Genomic DNA, 18,156 nt, shown 5'->3' with positions numbered 1-18,156 from the left:
CCTTCACCAGTATTATTTTAATAAAACTTTTTCATCCCTTGAAGGGCTCTATATTTTTAGAATGCTTAGGCTTCCCGTGTCATGGTTTGTGAACAATCATATGCGTAGTTGCAAGAGTCTGGATAAAGCTGCCAAGCAAGCTAGAATGCTAACAGTGGGGTTTGAATTGAAATTCTCCTTTCATGCCCAGGAGACTTATCAGCTAGAGCCCTAAGTTGATTTTCTCCAGAGAAAGGTGGTCGGGGATAGCCCCCTGTTAACGTCAGAAGAGGTGGTGAAAGGCATCATATAATAGACAATAGACAGACAGATTTTGGTTTGGGGCAGATGCTCGAGCAGGTCCAGGGAGTCCCTCGAGTCCTGATCCGCCTTGCCTGTCAGGTCTCCTCCGCATGACTTTGTCATGGGTGGGATCTCCCATGCTGGCTCCCGGCAGCTCCTCATAATAACCAGGCAGTGTATGGATCTTATTAAAATCTATTTTACAGATGTGGAGACTAAGGCCCACATACCTAGTGAGTGAATGATAGAGCCAACTCCATCTCCACCTTCCTTCCTCTCCTTATCCCTGTGCTGAGGAAGGGAAGTCCCTACTTGATGCCAGACACTGTTTGGAACTTTACATGCCCTATCTTGTCTAATTTTCCCAACTACCCCAGTGAGGTAGGTATTATTATCGCCCATCTTACAGATGTGAAAACATTGTTTCAAAGAGGTCAGATGACTTGCCCACAGGGGTCACAGTTTGTAAATTGCAGAGCTGTAATTCAAATGTGTGTGTTTTTCTGCCTCCGAAGTCCTATTCTTTCTACCTCACCAGGCCAGGTGTGTAGGGTGCTTGTACCCTGCTCCCCTCATCTCCCCCCACCCTATCACCTGCAGCCTTTCTAAATCAATGAAACACAGCTCGCCTGGCAGTCCTGTGAATGAAGACCACCCTCCTGCTTTTCACTGCTCAGCCACTGGCTAGATTTTTTGCTTATTCAATCACCAGGGTTTGATACAACTTGTGTTCTTGCTTTTTGCTTCTTATTTCTAAAATGGAAAATGCACTTCCTGTTTATTAAGTAACAGCTTTCAGCTCTCTCTGTCTTTTGCCTAAACTCAGCTCTTAGTTCCTTCCTTTCTTCTTCATGAAGTGCTGTCCTCTCCTTCCTCTGAACCCACAGCATCAACCCAACATTTGGGCTGATCAAACCCAGCATCAGCGTTTACAGGCCACTACCTTACACTCATCAGAGCTTTCCCCCTTACACAGACTTTCATCTGTTTTTGTCTCCTTCTACAGTAGGACCTGTAGAGAGAGCGTGTGTGCATGCATGTGTGCTAAGTTGCTTCAGTCATGTCCAACTGTGCGACCCTATGGGCTGTAGCCTGCCAGGCTCCTCTGTCCGACATGGCATTCTCCAGGCAAGAATACTGTTGCCACGCCCTCCTCCAGGGGATCTTCCCGACCCAGAGATTGAACCTGAGTCTCTCATGTCTCTTGCGCTCACAGGCAGGTTCTTCACCACTAGTGCCACCTGGGAAGCCCATAGAGAGATCATTAGCCCCATTTTACAGAGGAAATCAGAGCCTTGGCCCAAGTCTACACAGCTAGTGGGCCTGTGATGCGGGGATGACAACCCCGATTTCCCTACTCTAAAACCCACAATCATTACACACCGTACCTTGGGTGCTAATCTCTGAGCCTGGGGGTAAGGGTGGGGTGGGGAGTTCCTTGACAGGAGCGGAGTGAAAATAGAACAGTTTCTGAAGATAGGCTCCTTTTGCTTCCCAGGGATTCTCTACTGTCCCGTCAACCCTATCCCACCCATCCCTCAAACTTGGGATGCAATGAAGACCATAGCTCTGTCATTCTTGTACTTTGTGAGGAACTAGCTTGATCAGAGACTGACCAAGCACCTACTTTTGTGCTAGGCACTATGCCAAGGACTTTAAACACATTATCCCATTTAACCTGTTCAGCTACTTTAGGTTATTATCAACTCTATTTTACAGATGGGGTGAGTGAGGTAAGTATTCTAACCTAGGTACCTTTAATAAGAGATAAAAAAATGGGAGGTGGGGGGACTCATCCTCCTCTGAAAAATGTTGGTGGGGATATCATTAATCAATCATTTTCACTAACTCATCTCTCACCTCTCTCATTCATTGCTGGTTTGAATACAGTTAACAACCACCTCAGAGAACTACTGGGCATTAATTGGCTTGTGGCTCTGATGCTCAGTCATGTCTGACTCTTTGCCACCCCATGAACTGTAGCACACCAGGCTCTTCTGTCCATGGAATTCCCCCAGGCAAGAATACTGAAGTGGGTTGCCATTTCCTACTCGAGAGGATGTTCTCGACCCAGGTATTGAACCTATGCCTGGGTCTCCTGGATCTCTTGCATTGGCAGGTGAAGTCTTTACCGCTAGCACCACCTGGGAAGTCCCTCTAACTCTTAGGGCTCCTGGGAATCGAGCCTGATGTTCTCAGTTTATCAATGGGTTGCTGAGGCCCAGAAAGTGACAGTGATATGCCCAAGGTCACCCAGCCAATTGGCCAATACTTTGCTTCCAGAGCCAAAGATCTTTTCCTATAGCAGGCCCTCTGACCTTCCAGGAAGTGTTGCACTTCCTCAGAGGCCTCTGCTTTTTACTTAACCACACTTGGGGAGGTGGTACCTATGACCCAAACAAGCCTCAGCGATGACTCAGTCTTGCCTGCTGCCTGCTAAGTCACTTCAGTTGCTTCTGACTCTGTGCGAACCTATAGACGGCAGCCCACCAGGCTCCCGTGTCCCTGGGATTCTCCAGGCAAGAATACTGGAGTGGGTTGCCATTTCCTTCTCCCATGCATGAAAGTGAAAAGTGAAAGTGAAGTCGCTCAGTCATGTCTGACCCTCAGCAACCCCATGGTCTGCAGCCTTCCAGGCTCCTCTGTCCATGGGATTTTCCAGGCAAGAGTACTGGAGTGGGGTGCCATTGCCTTCTCCAAGTCAGTCTTGACTTATCTCCAATCAGGGAGAAAATCTGAGAACTCATTTCCTGATGGTCACCACAGGCTAAGACCCCAGGCAATGGGGGGACTGGCCAAAAGGTCCCTGAAAAAAGATGGGAAAGCACAACCCTGCTGGGATGTCAGAGAACCTGGCTCTGATTCTGGCTTTGTTACTCTCACTGTGTGGCCTTAGGTGAGTCACTTCTCCCTGGACCTTAATTTACTCTGTAAAATGTGTACAATAATACCCACTAAGAAAGCAATAAAACTAGAGATGATGCTTACATTGGAGCTCGGTTTCTAATACATGGTGGCTTTTAAAAGTGAGTAACCCTCATTTTTATTATTGTTAGGCATTTAGATTTTTACACGTTAGTCGCCTCAGACTGTGATGTGTCAAAGATAGGAATCATGTCTTAAATGCCTTTGAATCCCCAGCACCTAGCAGATTTCCTAACCTATACTAAGGGTAGACTTGCTCTGTGGAAAGAGCCCAAGCTTCAGAATCAAGTAGAACTGAAAGTGTATCCTGGATCCAGTACTAATAGCTGTATCAATGGTAACCTTCTCTGTGTTTGTCTATAACATGAAATAATAACATTCACCTCAGAGAATCGTTAGAAAAATTGAATAAGATGATTGTGCCAGCGTGTTTTAGCCAAACATGAATCTTCTTATTGTAACTTGAAAATTGAATCTTTTATATGTGCCTGTAGGCATCCTCCTCTCCTCTTGGCTAGCACCTTTATAAGATGGTTCTCCTTCCCCCAGGCTTCAGGCACCACTGAGGGACTTTAATAACTTTCTTTATATATCAGCCAGAGGAAGAGGCAGAAATAGTGTACTCAAGAGTTGGACCACTCCCTATTTTGCTAGTTTCCCTAGAAGGGGATTGAAGAGTTGTGGATTTGAAGACCCTGGGATACTCATGAGAGGGAATCTGTGGCATCTGGGAAGAAGAATCATGTTTAAAAAAAAAAAGGCATATTGGGCCCACAAGTTCAGTGTGAACCTGCATTTTGATGTATCTGCCAAAAAAAAAACATGAGTGAAATCTCAGGTCATGTTAACAGAATTATAGAGTCTAGAAGCAAGAGAATGATGGTCCTTCTCTACCCCCAATTGAATTAGAACATATCGGCCATCACATCTCAGAGGTTAACATTTTAGCGTCTACTCCATGGGTTCACAACTTTGGGTTCCAAATATATCACTCAAGGGTCCCCAGATATAGCAAAGAGGATTCTTGAGCAATTTCCAGTATTTCAAAGGTTTCACTGGGACTAAGTTTTGTTGTGAGCTAGAATTGTATTAGGCTAAGGAGGGTAATTAGCATGGGCTCTTTCCTGTTAATCAGAACTCTTTGATTAACAGAAAATGGTCATGGGGCGTGAGGAGGCTAGTACCTAATAAAGGCAGTCCATTAAAGAGACAGAATTCTTTACAATTTGGAATTCAAGGGAAAACAGATAGGAAAATGAGGCCAGCCCTACTTTCCACCCCATTTGATAGAATAGTAACTGAGATCCAAAGAGGAGAAGGGGTTAGCCCAAGGTAGTGTAATAATTTGATATCAGGATGAGGATTTAAGCCACGGTTTTATAACTCCTAAAAGCCCAAGGATTCCTCCCAACCCTTGACTGCCTGCGGCTCAGGGCCCCACAATTTAAGAAGAACCTTGACTAATCAGTCAGAAGGTGATCAGAGGTGAGTGACCAGCTTGGTCTGAGAACCAGATTATGTGCATATGGGCTGAAGAGCTGGGGACATTTGGCCCTGAGCAAAGTAGGCTCAGGGCTCACATCCCAGGACTCCAGGCCTCTGCAAGGCTGTCCTGGGGCATGAGGAAGAGATATTTTATGAGACATCAGAGAACAGAGTTGAATCAGTGGGAGAAGCCATAGGGAGGCAGATGTTGATTCAAAAAAGCTAGGTCTTTCTTAGACTAAGACCTGAAATTCTTTCGTAAAGTGCACCCTGAAAGTTACATGAGGGCTATATTTGATTCACCAATTTGTAACTCTCCATTTAAAAAGCACCCCCAAGCCTGGAAGATAACCAGGAAAAGGCTAAATGTGGGATTCACTGAAGGAGATTCTTGAATTGAATAGAAAATTGAACTAAATCCTTGTGCCAAATGGAATGCCTTAAAATGCAAGCTTAAATAACAAAAAATCCCCAAGAATCTACAAAACACACAGAGAGAGACACAGTAAACAACCTCCTAAACCTAATAAGTGCACTTAGCAAGGTCATAGTACGTAAGGTCAGAACCAAATATCAATGGTATTTATATATGTATCAGCGACAAACAACTAGAGACTAAAATTTTAAATATAGGGACTTCCCTGGAGGTCCACTGGTTAAGAATCTGCCTGCCAATCCAGGGAACAACAGGAGTTCAATTGCTGCTCTGGGAAGATTCCACATTCCTCGAGGCACCTGAGCTCTAATGCCATAGCCACTGAGCCTGTTCCCCAAAGCCTATGCTCCACAAGAGAAGGCACACTGCAACAAGAGAGTAGCTCTCACTTGCCACAGCTAGAGAAGGGGTGCGTGCAGCAACAAAGACCCAGTGCAGCCAAATAAATAAATGTTTTCTAAAAAGACAGACCTTTAAAAGATAAAATAAAATATCATCTATGGTCACTCTAAAAAATGAAATAATGAGGTATAAAGCTAACAAACATGTATAGGATCTATACAATAAAAACTACAAAATGCTAGTGAAGGAAATCAAAGAAGGCCTGAATAAATGGCCTGAGATACACTATGTCATGGGCTTCCCTGGTGGCTCCGGGGTAAAGAATCTGCCTGCCAATGCAGGAGACACAGGTTTGATACCTGGGTCAGGAAGACCCTCTGAAGGAGGAAATGGCAACCCACTGCAGCATTCTTGCCTGGAGAATTCCACGGACAGAGAAACCTGGCGGGCTACAGTCCACAGGGTTGCAAAGAGTCAGACATGACTGAGCCACACACACACACACACACACACACACACACACACACACACACACACACACACAATGTCATAAATTGGAAAACTCAACATAGTAAAGATTAAAAACCACAGCAGCTCTTTGGTATATATAGACAAACTGATTCTAAAATTTATATGGAAAGACAAAGGAGATAGAGTAGCTAAAATAATATTGAAAGAGATAAAGTTGGAGGAAATCACCCTACTTGATTTTAAGACATTATTGAGCAACAATAATGACGACAGTGTGGTACTGGCGGAGGGACAGACACCTAGATCAAGATAAAACTGATTGAGTGTCATTTCAGGGCTGAAGAGCCCTGGTACTGTAGTCCTTTATATCTCAGTGCAGAAAAGAATTCAGCAAGAGGCAAAATGATAGATAAGAAGGGATTTATTAGAATAAGAAGCTTGTGAGGTTTACAAGCCAGCAGGTGAGAAGTGCCTCACCCCAAGAACTTACTGGGCTACAGTTTTATAATCAAAGGAAAAGTGGGGAGGGGGAGAAGAACATTGTCTGTCTTGAGTAGATGTCATGCTCCCATCATCATCTTCTCCTCCTTTGGGCAGGGGAGTTTTTTGTCCACAATGGTCAAACTTAGGTCTACAAATTACTGTCTTTTATGTGTGCAGAGAGCATGTCCAAGGGATCATTAACTTACTGAACTCACTGGGCAGGATGTGGGGCTCATGCCACCATTGTTTCCTTGTTTGGGGGCATATCTCATCTTTCTGTGGCATGGTTTTGTTGCTAAGCAAGACTGCTTCGTTTTGTGGTTAAGCAAACCCACTTTCTTGAGTAATCATTAACTTACAGGGGTCTCCCATATTTTTTAAATCCACCATGTAATTTTTGTGGTTAAGCAAACCTGCTTTCTTGAGTGATCATTAACTTATAGGTGTCTCTCATATATTTTCTACTTACAGTCCCCTAGTGAGATTAACTATTTAATCATCTACTTTGTTCCTATCAAAGATATAGACCCACGTGCTATATATGTCCAGAAGATTTTTGACAAAGTATAAAAGCAGTGCAATGGGGGAAGAATAGTCTTTTCAATATATAATGTTGAAGCAACTAGACTTCCATAGGCTAAAAAAACACCTTTTACATAAGCTCATACTTTATATAAAAATTAACCCAAAATAAATCATGGACCAAAATGTAACCTATACAACTATAAAACTTTTAGAAGAAAACAGGAGAAGATCGTCATGACCCGGGGTTAGGCAAAGAATTCTTAGACATGTCATCAAAAGCACAAAAAAATACGTTAGTCATCTTAAAAAAAAAAAAAAGTTAGTCATTGATCTAGATCAAAATTCAAAATGTTTGTGCTGATAAAGACTCTATTAAGAAGAAAAGAAGAGCCTTTAACTGGGAAATAATATTCACATATCTGACAAAGGTCTTTCACCCAGAACATATAAAGAATCCCCTGAACTCAACATTAAGAAAACAAACAGGGCTTCTCTGGTGGCTTAGTGGTAAAGAATCTACCTGCCTGCCAATTCAGGAGACTGGCTCCATCCCAGATGCAGGAAGATCCCACATGCTGCAGAGCAACTAGGTGTGCACACGAGTTCCCACATCACAACTACTGAGCCTGTGCTCTGAAGCCTGGGAAACACACCTCCTGAGCTACTGAAGCCTGCATTCCTCAGAGCCTCTGCTCCACAAGAAGCGCCCCCGCAGCGAGAAGCCCACGCACCATAACTAGAAAGTAGGCTCTGCTCTTCACAAACAGAGAAAAACCCACACAGCCACGAAGATCCAGCCCAGCCAAAAATAAATAAATTAATTAGAATTAAAAATAAACAAAAAATAAGAAAACAAGCAATGCTGTTAGAAAATGAGCAGAAGACTTGAACTGATACTTTACTGAAGAGGAGATACAGATAGCAAAGAAGCACATGAGAATATGTTTCCTCTTCATTAGCCATTAAGGAAACACATATTAAAGCCACAATGAGATACCACTTCTCACCTATCAGAATATTAAAGTAAAAACACTGACAATTCCCAGGGAGGATAGAGCAACTGGATCTCTTACACATTTTTGGTGGGAATTAAAATGATATATAGCCACTTTGGAAGACAGTGTTTTCATAAAGTTAATCATCCTCACTATGTGTATTAGTTTCCTATGACCACTGTATCAAATTACCACAAACTTGGTGGCTTAATATAGTAGATATGTCTTCTCTCACAGTTCTCAGGGCTGGAAATTCAAAATCAGTTTTGCTGGGCAGAAATCAACGACCCCACAGGAGAGTCTGTTCCTTGACTCTTCCAGTCTCTGGTGACTGCCAGCATTCCTTTGCTTGTAGCTCACTCTAGTCTCTATCGCTGTCTTTACATCACTGTCTGTGAGTGTCTATCTCCCTCTGCCTTTCTCCTATAAGGGCATTTGTGATGGTATTTAGGGCCCATCCAGATAATTGAGGTTAATCTCATCTCAAAGTCCTTACTTTCATCACATCTGCAAAAACCATAGAACTTAACAGTTACAGGTTCCAGAAATTGGGACCTGATATATTTGGGGGTCACCATTCAGTCCACTATGCCACTCAAAACAATATTATTATCCTAGAGAAATGAAAATATATGTCTGCACAAAAACCTATACACAACTGCTCATAACAGCTTTATTTTTAATAGACAAAAACTAGAAACAAGCCAAAGGTTCTTTAGTGGGCAAATGGTACAACCATATAATGGAATATATGCAGCCATAAAAACAAATGAACTATCAATACACATAACAGCTTGAATGGATTGCAAGGGTATTAAACAGAGTGAAACAAGCCCATCTCCAAAGGTTGTACGCTGTATAATTCATCTGGGTAACATTTCTTAAATGACAAAGTTACGTATGGAGAAGGAGCTAGTGGTTACCAGTGTTAGGTTTAGGAGGAAGTTCTGACGTAAAGGGGTAGCATAAGGAAATTTTTCTTTGTGGTGATGGGACAGTTCTTTGTCTTGATTACAGCAGTGATTATATAAAGCTGTACATATGATAGGGCTTCCCAGGTGGCGCTGGTCGTGAAGAACAGCCTGCCAACTCAGGAGACATGAAAGGTGAGGGTTCGATGGTTGAGTCGGTAAGATATCCTGGAGGAGGGCATGGCAACCAACCCACTCCAATAATCTTGCCTGGAGAGTCCTACGGACAGAGAAGCCTGGCAAGCTACAGTCCACAGGGTCACAAAGAGTTGGACATGACTGAAGAGACTTAGCATGCATGCACACACGCATACCTGTGATAAACTTTCATAGTACTGAACACCCCAAAATAGTCCATATTTAAAAAATGGATAAGATTGAATAGAATTTGTAGTTTAGTCAGTTATACTATATTAATGTCAGTCTCCTAGTTTTGAAATTACTCCATGATTATATAAGATATTATCATTAGGGAAAGCTAGGTGAAGGGTACAATGAAACTCTCTACTACATTGTAACTTTTTGTGAGGCTTAAATTATCAAAAATAGAGAGTTCGAAACAAACAAGAAATTTTATTGGCTCTGTAAATGAGAAGTCCAAAAGTAGGGTGAGCTTTAGGAATGGTTTAAGTGGAAGTTCAGTGTCCTCGGGCTTATGGCTCCATCCTCTGAGATTCTCACAACTCTGCCCTCTTGTGTTAGCTTTCTCCTCAGACTGATTTTTCCCATGGTAGTCAGTTGGCTTCCAGAAGTCCTTGGGACTGTGTTCTTTTTGTTCCCATCTCGCCAGGGGAAGAAAGAAGGAGCGCTCTCTTCCTTCATCCCTCCCCTGGGGGAGGAGGAGGCCTGACTCTGATTGGACCACCTCAGGTCATGTGCCCATCACTATATCCAGGGAAATGCTATGCACTGAATGCCCGCCCCTGTGGCAAAGGGACAGGATTACTTGACAGCCTCATATCAATCGGGCCCCTCTGCTGGAGCTGAGATGGGGTCAGTCCCAACCAGACATAATTGCTGGGTGGAAAGAGGGTGGAATGGATATTGCGTAGCCAACTCCTGTGTCCCATACAGCCTCCTTCTTGAAATTCCCTCTTTCCTTGTTTTCAGAGGCACCATTCATCCTTGGTCTCTTCCATCAATGGGTTTTAAAGCATAGGAGTGTTCTACATAAAGAAGGTATAAAATGCCATTCCAGACAGAAGAAACAGTAAAAGCAGAAACTCAGAAATATGAAGGAATGGACCCATTCAGGGAACAATAAAATTTTGGTGTAGTAAAGCATTGAGTTCTTCAGAGAAGAGTAGTAGTGAAAAAGCTAGAGAAGGGTTGGGGCCCATACCTAAAGAACCTGGAATGCCACCTCAAGTATCACAGGTCATGGGAAGACACTGAGTGCTTTTGAGAAAGAGTAGTACATGGACTCACTTAACCTTAGAAAGATCTCTCTGGAAGATGGCCCAATCAAAGGATGTCTTTTGGTCTGGGCAGAAGAAAATGAAAACCAGATCTAGTGTGGTGCCTTGAGGATGGAGAGAATGGGTGGGTACAGCAGATAGTGAAACGGTGGAATTAACAGGACCTGGAGTGAATTGCTTGACCTTGGGAATGGGTAGGGAGAGAAGGTGTGAGAGTTAACACTTGGATACACTTGATTTCTAGCTTGAACACTTGATACATCTTTTATTCAAAAAAGGCAAGAGTGCTTAATTGTGTCAAATGTTCCCAATAAGTCAAAGGAGACGATGATTTATAAGTAACCATGGGATTTAATGACAAAAAGTTTTAAGTTGTGTTACAGGCAGAAACCAAGTAGGTTGCAGCAGAATGTCATGAATGGGAAGTGGGAAATAACACAGCCAAGTGAGCTTCCTATCAAGTCCAGGATAAAACGAGGAGAGGATCAAGCAGTCGGTGAAGAGGGTCATGAAATCCATTCTTAAAGTAAAGAACAATATGCATTTTTTAAATTACTGCACTTCCCCGCAGGCTAGCTGTGAAGTCAGCCTGAATCATTATTTAACAAGTGAGTTTTTAATAGTACCTACCCTATGAGTTTCGGAGAAGACAATGGCACCCCTCTCCAGTACTCTTGCCTGGAAAATCCCATGGATGGAGGAGTCTGCTAGGCTGCAGTCCATGGGGTTGCTAAGAGTCAGACATGACTGGACGACTTCACTTTCACTTTTCACTTTCATGCATTGGAGAAGGAAATGGCAACCCACTCCAGTGTTCTTGCCTGGAGAATCCCAGGGACAGGGGAGCCTGGTGGGCTGCCATCTATGGGGTCACACAGAGTCGGACACGACTGAAGTGACTTAGCAGTAGCAGCACCCTATGAGTTTATGGTGAAGGTGAAGTCTTCATATCTGCTAGCAAATGTTTATTGTCTGTCCGCTCCATTAAACTTTAAGTTCATGAGAAACATTGATAGCTCGTAGTTCACAATGTGGTATACTATTAATGAATATTTGTTTAAATGAATGATGCATTTAAGACTCTGAGCCCACCCCTGTCCAAGGTAAGCACTCAGGGAAGCTAGCCAACATGTATAATATGATCCTGATGGAAAGGAAGGGCTTACAGGAGGAAGCCCCATGCCCTTGGCTTGCTGTTTTCCAGACCCTGATGAGGTACCCCCTGATTGCCAAGGTGGAAACATGGGCAACTCAGTGGAGGTGCCAGGAGTGAGCCCTCTCAGGCAGAGTCACCCCTTCCTGAACTCATGGCTGGACTGCAATGAGGAGCAGGCTAAGGATCCCAAATGCCTCCTCCAGCACTGCTTCATGGCTACAGTGACCGCCGGTGACCTTCCAGGGAGCCCTGAGGAAGTTCCCGTCCCCAATCTACTATACCCAGCCCCATAAACATCCAATAAATGTCTCTACACCATCCTCTTCTGGAGTCTCTTTTTGGTGTTAAAAAAGGAAAAAAAGGGTGGGAGTGGGGATAATCAAAGGGACTTTGGAAACCTAATAGGATAAATGAGTGCTTTTCCTAGCAAATCCACTCAGGTTCCACTGTGAACCCAGCTACAGTGCTCTGCCTGGCCCACTGTGGGCTGAAGGGAGTTTAGACATGGGTCCCCAGTAAAATGGTCATGACAACTCCATGTGATCAGGGAGAAGTCTGGAGCCTGTGGAGATTCAGAGAAACCCCTCACCTAAACCGGGGAGTCAGGGAATTCTGACTTAGTCTTCCTGCCACAGAGCAGATGTACTTAGGAAATCCAGGGAAGATGACTGGGACTCAGAGGCAGTGACTTCTGCCTCTCCAACAGCTCAGCATTGCTCCTGGAGTGAGTCCCTCGCCAAAGAACGGAATAAGAGGGAATAGAGCATACTCACTGGACTTCCCAGGCGGTGCAGGGGTAAAAAAATCCACCTGCCTCTGCAAGAGAGACAAGAGACATGGGTTTGACCCCTAAGTCAGGAAGATCCCCTGGAGAAGGATATGGCAACCCACTCCAGTATTCTTGCATGGAAAATTCCATGGACAGAGGAGCCTAACGGGCTACAGCCCATGGGGTCATGAAGACTTGGACATGACTGAGCATAGCATTAATATTACTACAGAGAACATACACAGGACCCCGCCATGTGTAATATCGTTCAGCCCCGCAGGTGAATGAGAGTGTGAATAATCGAGTGAGGGAATGAGTGGTTAATAGGATCTGCAGCATGGCTTTGGTAAAGTCCCCTAGTCTCTCTGAGCCTCAGTTCCCTTGCAGGGTTATGGTGAGTGTTGAGATGATGTATATGAACTCTCTTCCTAAACTTGAAAGTGCTACAAAGACTTAAAAAATTATAGGTGAGTATTTTTCAATGTAACACAGTGATTAGGAGCAGGGACTTCTGAGCCCAATGCCTGGTCCAAATCCCATCCCTGCCCTTACTTGCTAAGTGACATTTGTACCTAATCGTCTGTACAAGCAGGGATAACAGTAATATTTACCTCATAACATTTGGGGGAGGACTAAATCACTTCAACCGTGTAATTAGAACAAGGTTGGCAAATGGAAAGCATTGCGTTAGCTCTTATTAGGTTTTAAAATATTATTAGTCTGACAGCGAAGGAATCTTAGGGTAGGATGCTACTGCCGCCCCTCTCTCCCAGGTATCCTCCTTATCTTTATTTTGTCAGTGGCTTTAGGCTTTTCATTGAGGGTATAAGGCAAGGATGGGGAGACTCAGAAGCCACAGAAAGCGGTTCTTGACATGTTTGACATTGACATGATCTGCCACTGGATTTGGCAACAGTGAAATGGTCACTCTTAGACCTCTGTGCGTGGGGCCTGAACCAGCCAAGGACACATGACAGGTGGAAAGGCCAGGTGAGTCACCCTCAGAAGTGCCCTAGGCTGCAGATCAAGCGATCTCAGCTCTGGTCTTGCTTTATTTGTGGTCTTGTGTGGCACGTGTCTGTGTAATTTTCAGCACTCTAAACCCAGCACCTTTTCCCCTATTGTGCTTTCCGTGGTGTTTATCCTGTTCAGGTTACCAGAAACAACAGGGAATTATCCACAGCTTCTCCCCTCAGGGAGTCCATGTGACGGGTGAGATGGGCACACAAAAGCGCAATGGGCCCACTGTGACCCTTCATGCGGCTTGAGGGAGGAATAAGCGATGTCTGAGCTGAATCATCAGAGATGAGTCAGTTTCCAGGTAAGACAGGATCATTAGAAATTACGGCCAGAGTACAATCTGTTCAAAAACAGTAAGAAAAAAGCCTAGCACAGCCTAAGCATTGCAAGTCATTTGTTGTAGAGAGAGCTTAGGGTATGTGTGTGTGCACGCATGTGTGGCGGGAATGGGTGACAGGTAGGGGGTGTAGTCACTGATGGACTTTGTGACCTTTCACAGGACAGATCCTGTCTGTCTCTTGGTATCCACATCAGGAAAATCCTCAGAGATTTTTCCTCAGAGCACCTTCTAGAAGGTTAAAGGAAGAATCCTATAAGGACCTTCCTTTTAGACTGCTCTTGGTCTGTTAGGGGGAGAGGATCTGTAAATTCTAAAAATTTAAATGGTCATCAGTGGCCTAAGCGGTGGTCCTCAAACCTCAGCCAAGGTCAGAATCAGCTGGAGGACTAGCTTAAAACACAGATCCTCGCCCCCCTTTCCCCGCCCCCTCTGCTGTCAGAGTGTCTGATTGGGTAGGTCTGGAGTAAGTCCTCAGAATTTGCATTCCTAATGAGTTCCAGGCGGTGCTGGTCTGGGACCACCCTTTGAGAATGACTGGCCAGGAAGAACAAAGAGAATTCAGAGCTGGGGAGGCTAGAAGGAGACCTCACACTGAGCAGGGCCCCAAGGCCTAGTGGAATCTCCCCAGCAGAGCCAGTGTGGGCGGGGTGGGGATAGGTGGGAAACAGATCTGTGTGCTGCCTTTGCTGACCTACACATCCCAGGCCCCCGTAAAGCTCCTCCCCACGGCCCTTGTTCAGCATCTCTCATTTGAATTCCATCAGCCCCTAGAGCTGGCTCACACTGGTGTTGGCCTGCCTCAGTCCCGGGTTGGAAACAAGCTGCCCAACCTGTGCAGCAGGAACCCCCTCCCTCAGGGCAGCCAAAGAGGAAGGAAGCGGGGTGGGCTGACGCACAGACAGAAATAGTCTGAGGTCACCGCTGCTCTCAAGCACACATCGACCGGCTGGCAATTATTTCTGGTAAATTGCTTTCCTGGTTATGTTCAGAACATGTGTGTGTGCCTGCCTGAGAACAAACACTCAGAGGGCACGGGTGGAGGTGGCTTGCTGGGGAGGGGATGCTCCAGATGGAGTGGAGCCCAAGTCTGATTCTTTGACCAAGAATTAGGAGGACTGAATCTTACAACGTGGAAATAGTAGAACCTTCCTCTCGGTTTTATAGCACTCCTGTCAGGTGGTTTTCCAGCCTCTCCTCAAACACGGACAATTGTTTGTTCCTTCAGCATCACTGACAATGATTCTCTGCCAGAATCTGGGCTAAAGAAAGTCCCAGTTTCCATCCTCAAGGAGTTCATGGCTGTGGTATCTACAAGAGATCCCTAACCCAGCCAAGGGCTTCAGGGAAGGCTTCTTGGAGAAATTGATGTGTAAATTAAGTCTTGAAGGAAAGGGACTTTGTGGCACAAGATGGAGAATAGCATTCAAGGCAGAGGGAACTGAAACACAGTGACCCGGGGCTAAGAGAGAGCAAATGATGATTTCAAGAAAACAATCAGTAGTTGAGTTTGGTGGACACTATAATGTGGGAGATGGTAAGGGATGAAGCTAAAGGGGTATATGGGCCAAGTCCTTAAGTCTTGCCATATCAAGGGGCTTGGGTTTCATCCTGTGGGCAAGGGGGAGCCTTGGGAAAGAATTCAAAGCATTAGAAGGAACTCGGTACCATATGTGACAGCTTTTTACGTTCTTTGTGACACTGAAGTGAAATTTGACACCCAGGAGCTCTGCTTTTGGGATCTAGTCAATAACTGCCCCTTTGGTTCCTGAAATGTCAGAAGTCTGACAGACAGTGATGGTTCTTTTGCCTGTAATAAATGGCTCAAGCCTTGGACATCTCTCCTCTTGTCAGGAGGAGGTCATTCCATTGCCAGTTGGGACACTGTTCCTCTTAGTCGGGGTCCAGTTAGCGCAGGGGCCAGAGTGCGGACAAACAAATCCCAAGCCACAGGTCAGAGCCCAAGGGAAATGTGCCTTGCTCTATCCCAGAGATCTGGGAACACTTGCAAGGGTGTGAATGACTCCCTACATGCCTTCTACGTACCTCATAAGGTCTAGCCTGCCCAGAGTGCATGATCCACGTAGGGAGTGTTGACTGAGGATGTACTGTGGGCCCACCATGGTGACAAGTTCTTGAGGGTACATGATGCAGTCCTGCCCTTAGGGATTTACTCACTAGAGATGAAAACTAGGTTTGACCCATGAGACCCCTAGAGAGCAATAAGATTTTGAAAGCCAATGTCAAGCTGTGGTGTATAGGCCATGAGAGTCGCAGAGATTCTGAAACAGGAGGAAAGAAGTAGTCTGAACACCTTTATGGAGGATGTGGGGATTGAATCTGACCCTGGTGGACCATGGCAATATTCAAAGGGTCTCAGTGAGGTAGGGAAAGTGTTCTATAATGTCAACTTCATATTTAAAGAGAGTACCATTTGTGGCTGCACTGCTTTGGACAAGTAGACCATTCACCAGCCCCACCCCCAGCCATAGTCATTTAACAAACTACATTTAATATGTTTGGGGTGCCTTGCCCTGAGCTCTAGGAACAAAGAGATCAATCAGTCATAATTCACATCCTTGGGGAACTCTTCGGCTATTGGGGGAAGAGCCACTGCTTTGGACAAGTAGACCATTCACCAGCCCCACCCCCAGCCATAGTCATTTAACAAACTACATTTAATATGTTTGGGGTGCCTTGCCCTGAGCTCTAGGAACAAAGAAATCAATCAGTCATAATTCACATCCTTGGGGAGCTCTTAGGCTATTGGGGGAAGACTGATAGGTTAATACACAATTAGAATAGTTTGGAAAGTGCTATGATTTTGTTATTTCTCCAATGGTTGAAAGATGGCTTACCATTAAGATAGGTTATACAAACTTACATGGTGTTACATTAGTACAATGTAACTTTGCCACCCCTCCCATCAAGTAGTGGAATGTATTTTCCCATCCTTTGTTTCTGTGCTGACTTTGCAACTTGCTTTGACAAACAGCAAGTGGCAGAAGTTACACTGTGCTATTTTGAGCCTAGGCCTCAAAAGACCTTGCAGCTTCCTCTCTCACCCTCTTGGAATGCAGTGTTACCATGTAAGGAAGCCTGGGCTGGCCTGCTGGTAGAAGAGACCATGCAGAACGTATGTGAGCTCTCCACTGAGGCTCCCAGGCCAACCAGCACCCAGCTGAACTACCAGTTAACTGCAGCTACTGAGTGATCCCAGGTGAGATAAGCAGAAGAACCACCAGCTAAGCCCAGCCCAAAGCCAATTCATAGACTCATTAGCAAATATTAACAAATGGTTATTATTTTAAGCCATATGTCTTGGTATAGTTTGTTACACAAGGATAGATTACTGATATAGTTCTTTTCACATATTTCATTACAATTGTGAATATACCTGTCTTCTCCATTATTTGGTGAGCTCCTCCTTAGAGTTAAAAAAAGGTCTTTGTGTTATCTTCTGTTTGCTACTCTAGACCCACTCTCTTCCTTTCTTGACCTTGATCCATATCTTAACAGGAGGATTTGTATGGTTTACCTTAAGGCATTACTGTGCCCTTGGATTCTAGTAGGATTTGGCCAACTAAAGTCCAAGCAGAGTATAAATTCCCCTAGCTTCCTCCCTGAGGTTACATCATGGATTGGCGGCATCTCTATACCAAGAACATAGCTCCTGTCAGACTGCCCTTACCACAGCTCTCTTTGACTCCAGATTCTTGTAATTGCTCCCTCCTTGCTCCTTTAAGCCTAAGGGTAGTAACTAGTGCCTCAATATTAGTTGCCCTGCAGTATTGCCCTATTCCTCTTCCCTGCATTACATAATCCCTTTATTAAAACCCTTCTCAAAGTATCCAATTTGAGAAATGCCATCTGTTTCCTCCCAACATTGATTGTGTATTATTGACCCACCCCAGCTGCCACCTAGCTCATGGTATATGCTCAATAAATATCATTTGGTGAAGGAATGAGATTCCAAGGGATCTGCTGATATACTTTGGTCAAAAAGACCTAGGTCTGCATCTGGGCTCTGTGGCTTCCTGTGTGAACTCGGGCAAACTTCTTCTCTCCTCTGAGCCTCATATGCTAAATAACAAACACCAACACTGCAGGATTATTGCTTGGATTATAGATAAAGTTTGTAAAATCTTTGGATCACAGTAAATGACAAATATGACTTTGGTGGGGAGGTAAGAGGGATTTCATAACCATTTTCTCATTTGATTCTTACTACACCACTATGAAGATCACTATCCCCATATATTTTTGGTTTTTGGAGAAAGAAATGGCAACCCGCTCCAGTACTCTTGCCTGGAAAATCCCATGGACTGAGAAGCCTGGTAGGCTACAGTCCGTGGGGTCGCAAAGAGTCGGGCACGACTAAGCAACTTCAGTTCAATTCAAATTCAAGCAAAGTAAGACCAGGAAGAAAAACCACCTGCCCAAGCCCACACACTGAGCTGGAGGTAGAGTCAGAATTGGAATCCAAGGCTCAGACTCCCAGTGCAGTGCTGTTTCTGCCCTGCAGGTGAGGAAGAGGCACG

At 44.6% G+C, this 18,156-nt stretch overlaps 1 protein-coding gene across 1 annotated transcript in view; it reads left to right on the top strand.

Annotated features, from left to right (window-relative positions):
- Positions 1 to 11,782, top strand: part of SHISAL2A (shisa like 2A) — a 28,326-nt gene extending 16,544 nt beyond the window's left edge. Inside the window, exon 3 of the mRNA XM_068963210.1 lies at positions 11,549 to 11,782. Within this exon, the coding sequence (XP_068819311.1) occupies positions 11,549 to 11,782 (234 nt within the window). The remainder of the gene's footprint in view (positions 1 to 11,548) is intronic.
- The last annotated feature ends 6,374 nt before the right edge of the window (positions 11,783 to 18,156 follow it).

The sequence above is a fragment of the Capricornis sumatraensis genome, chromosome 2 (assembly GCF_032405125.1).
Source record: "Capricornis sumatraensis isolate serow.1 chromosome 2, serow.2, whole genome shotgun sequence".
Lineage (NCBI taxonomy): Eukaryota > Metazoa > Chordata > Mammalia > Artiodactyla > Bovidae > Capricornis > Capricornis sumatraensis.
Note: the sequence above shows the minus strand (reverse complement) of the source record. Positions and strands in the feature narration are given on the sequence as shown.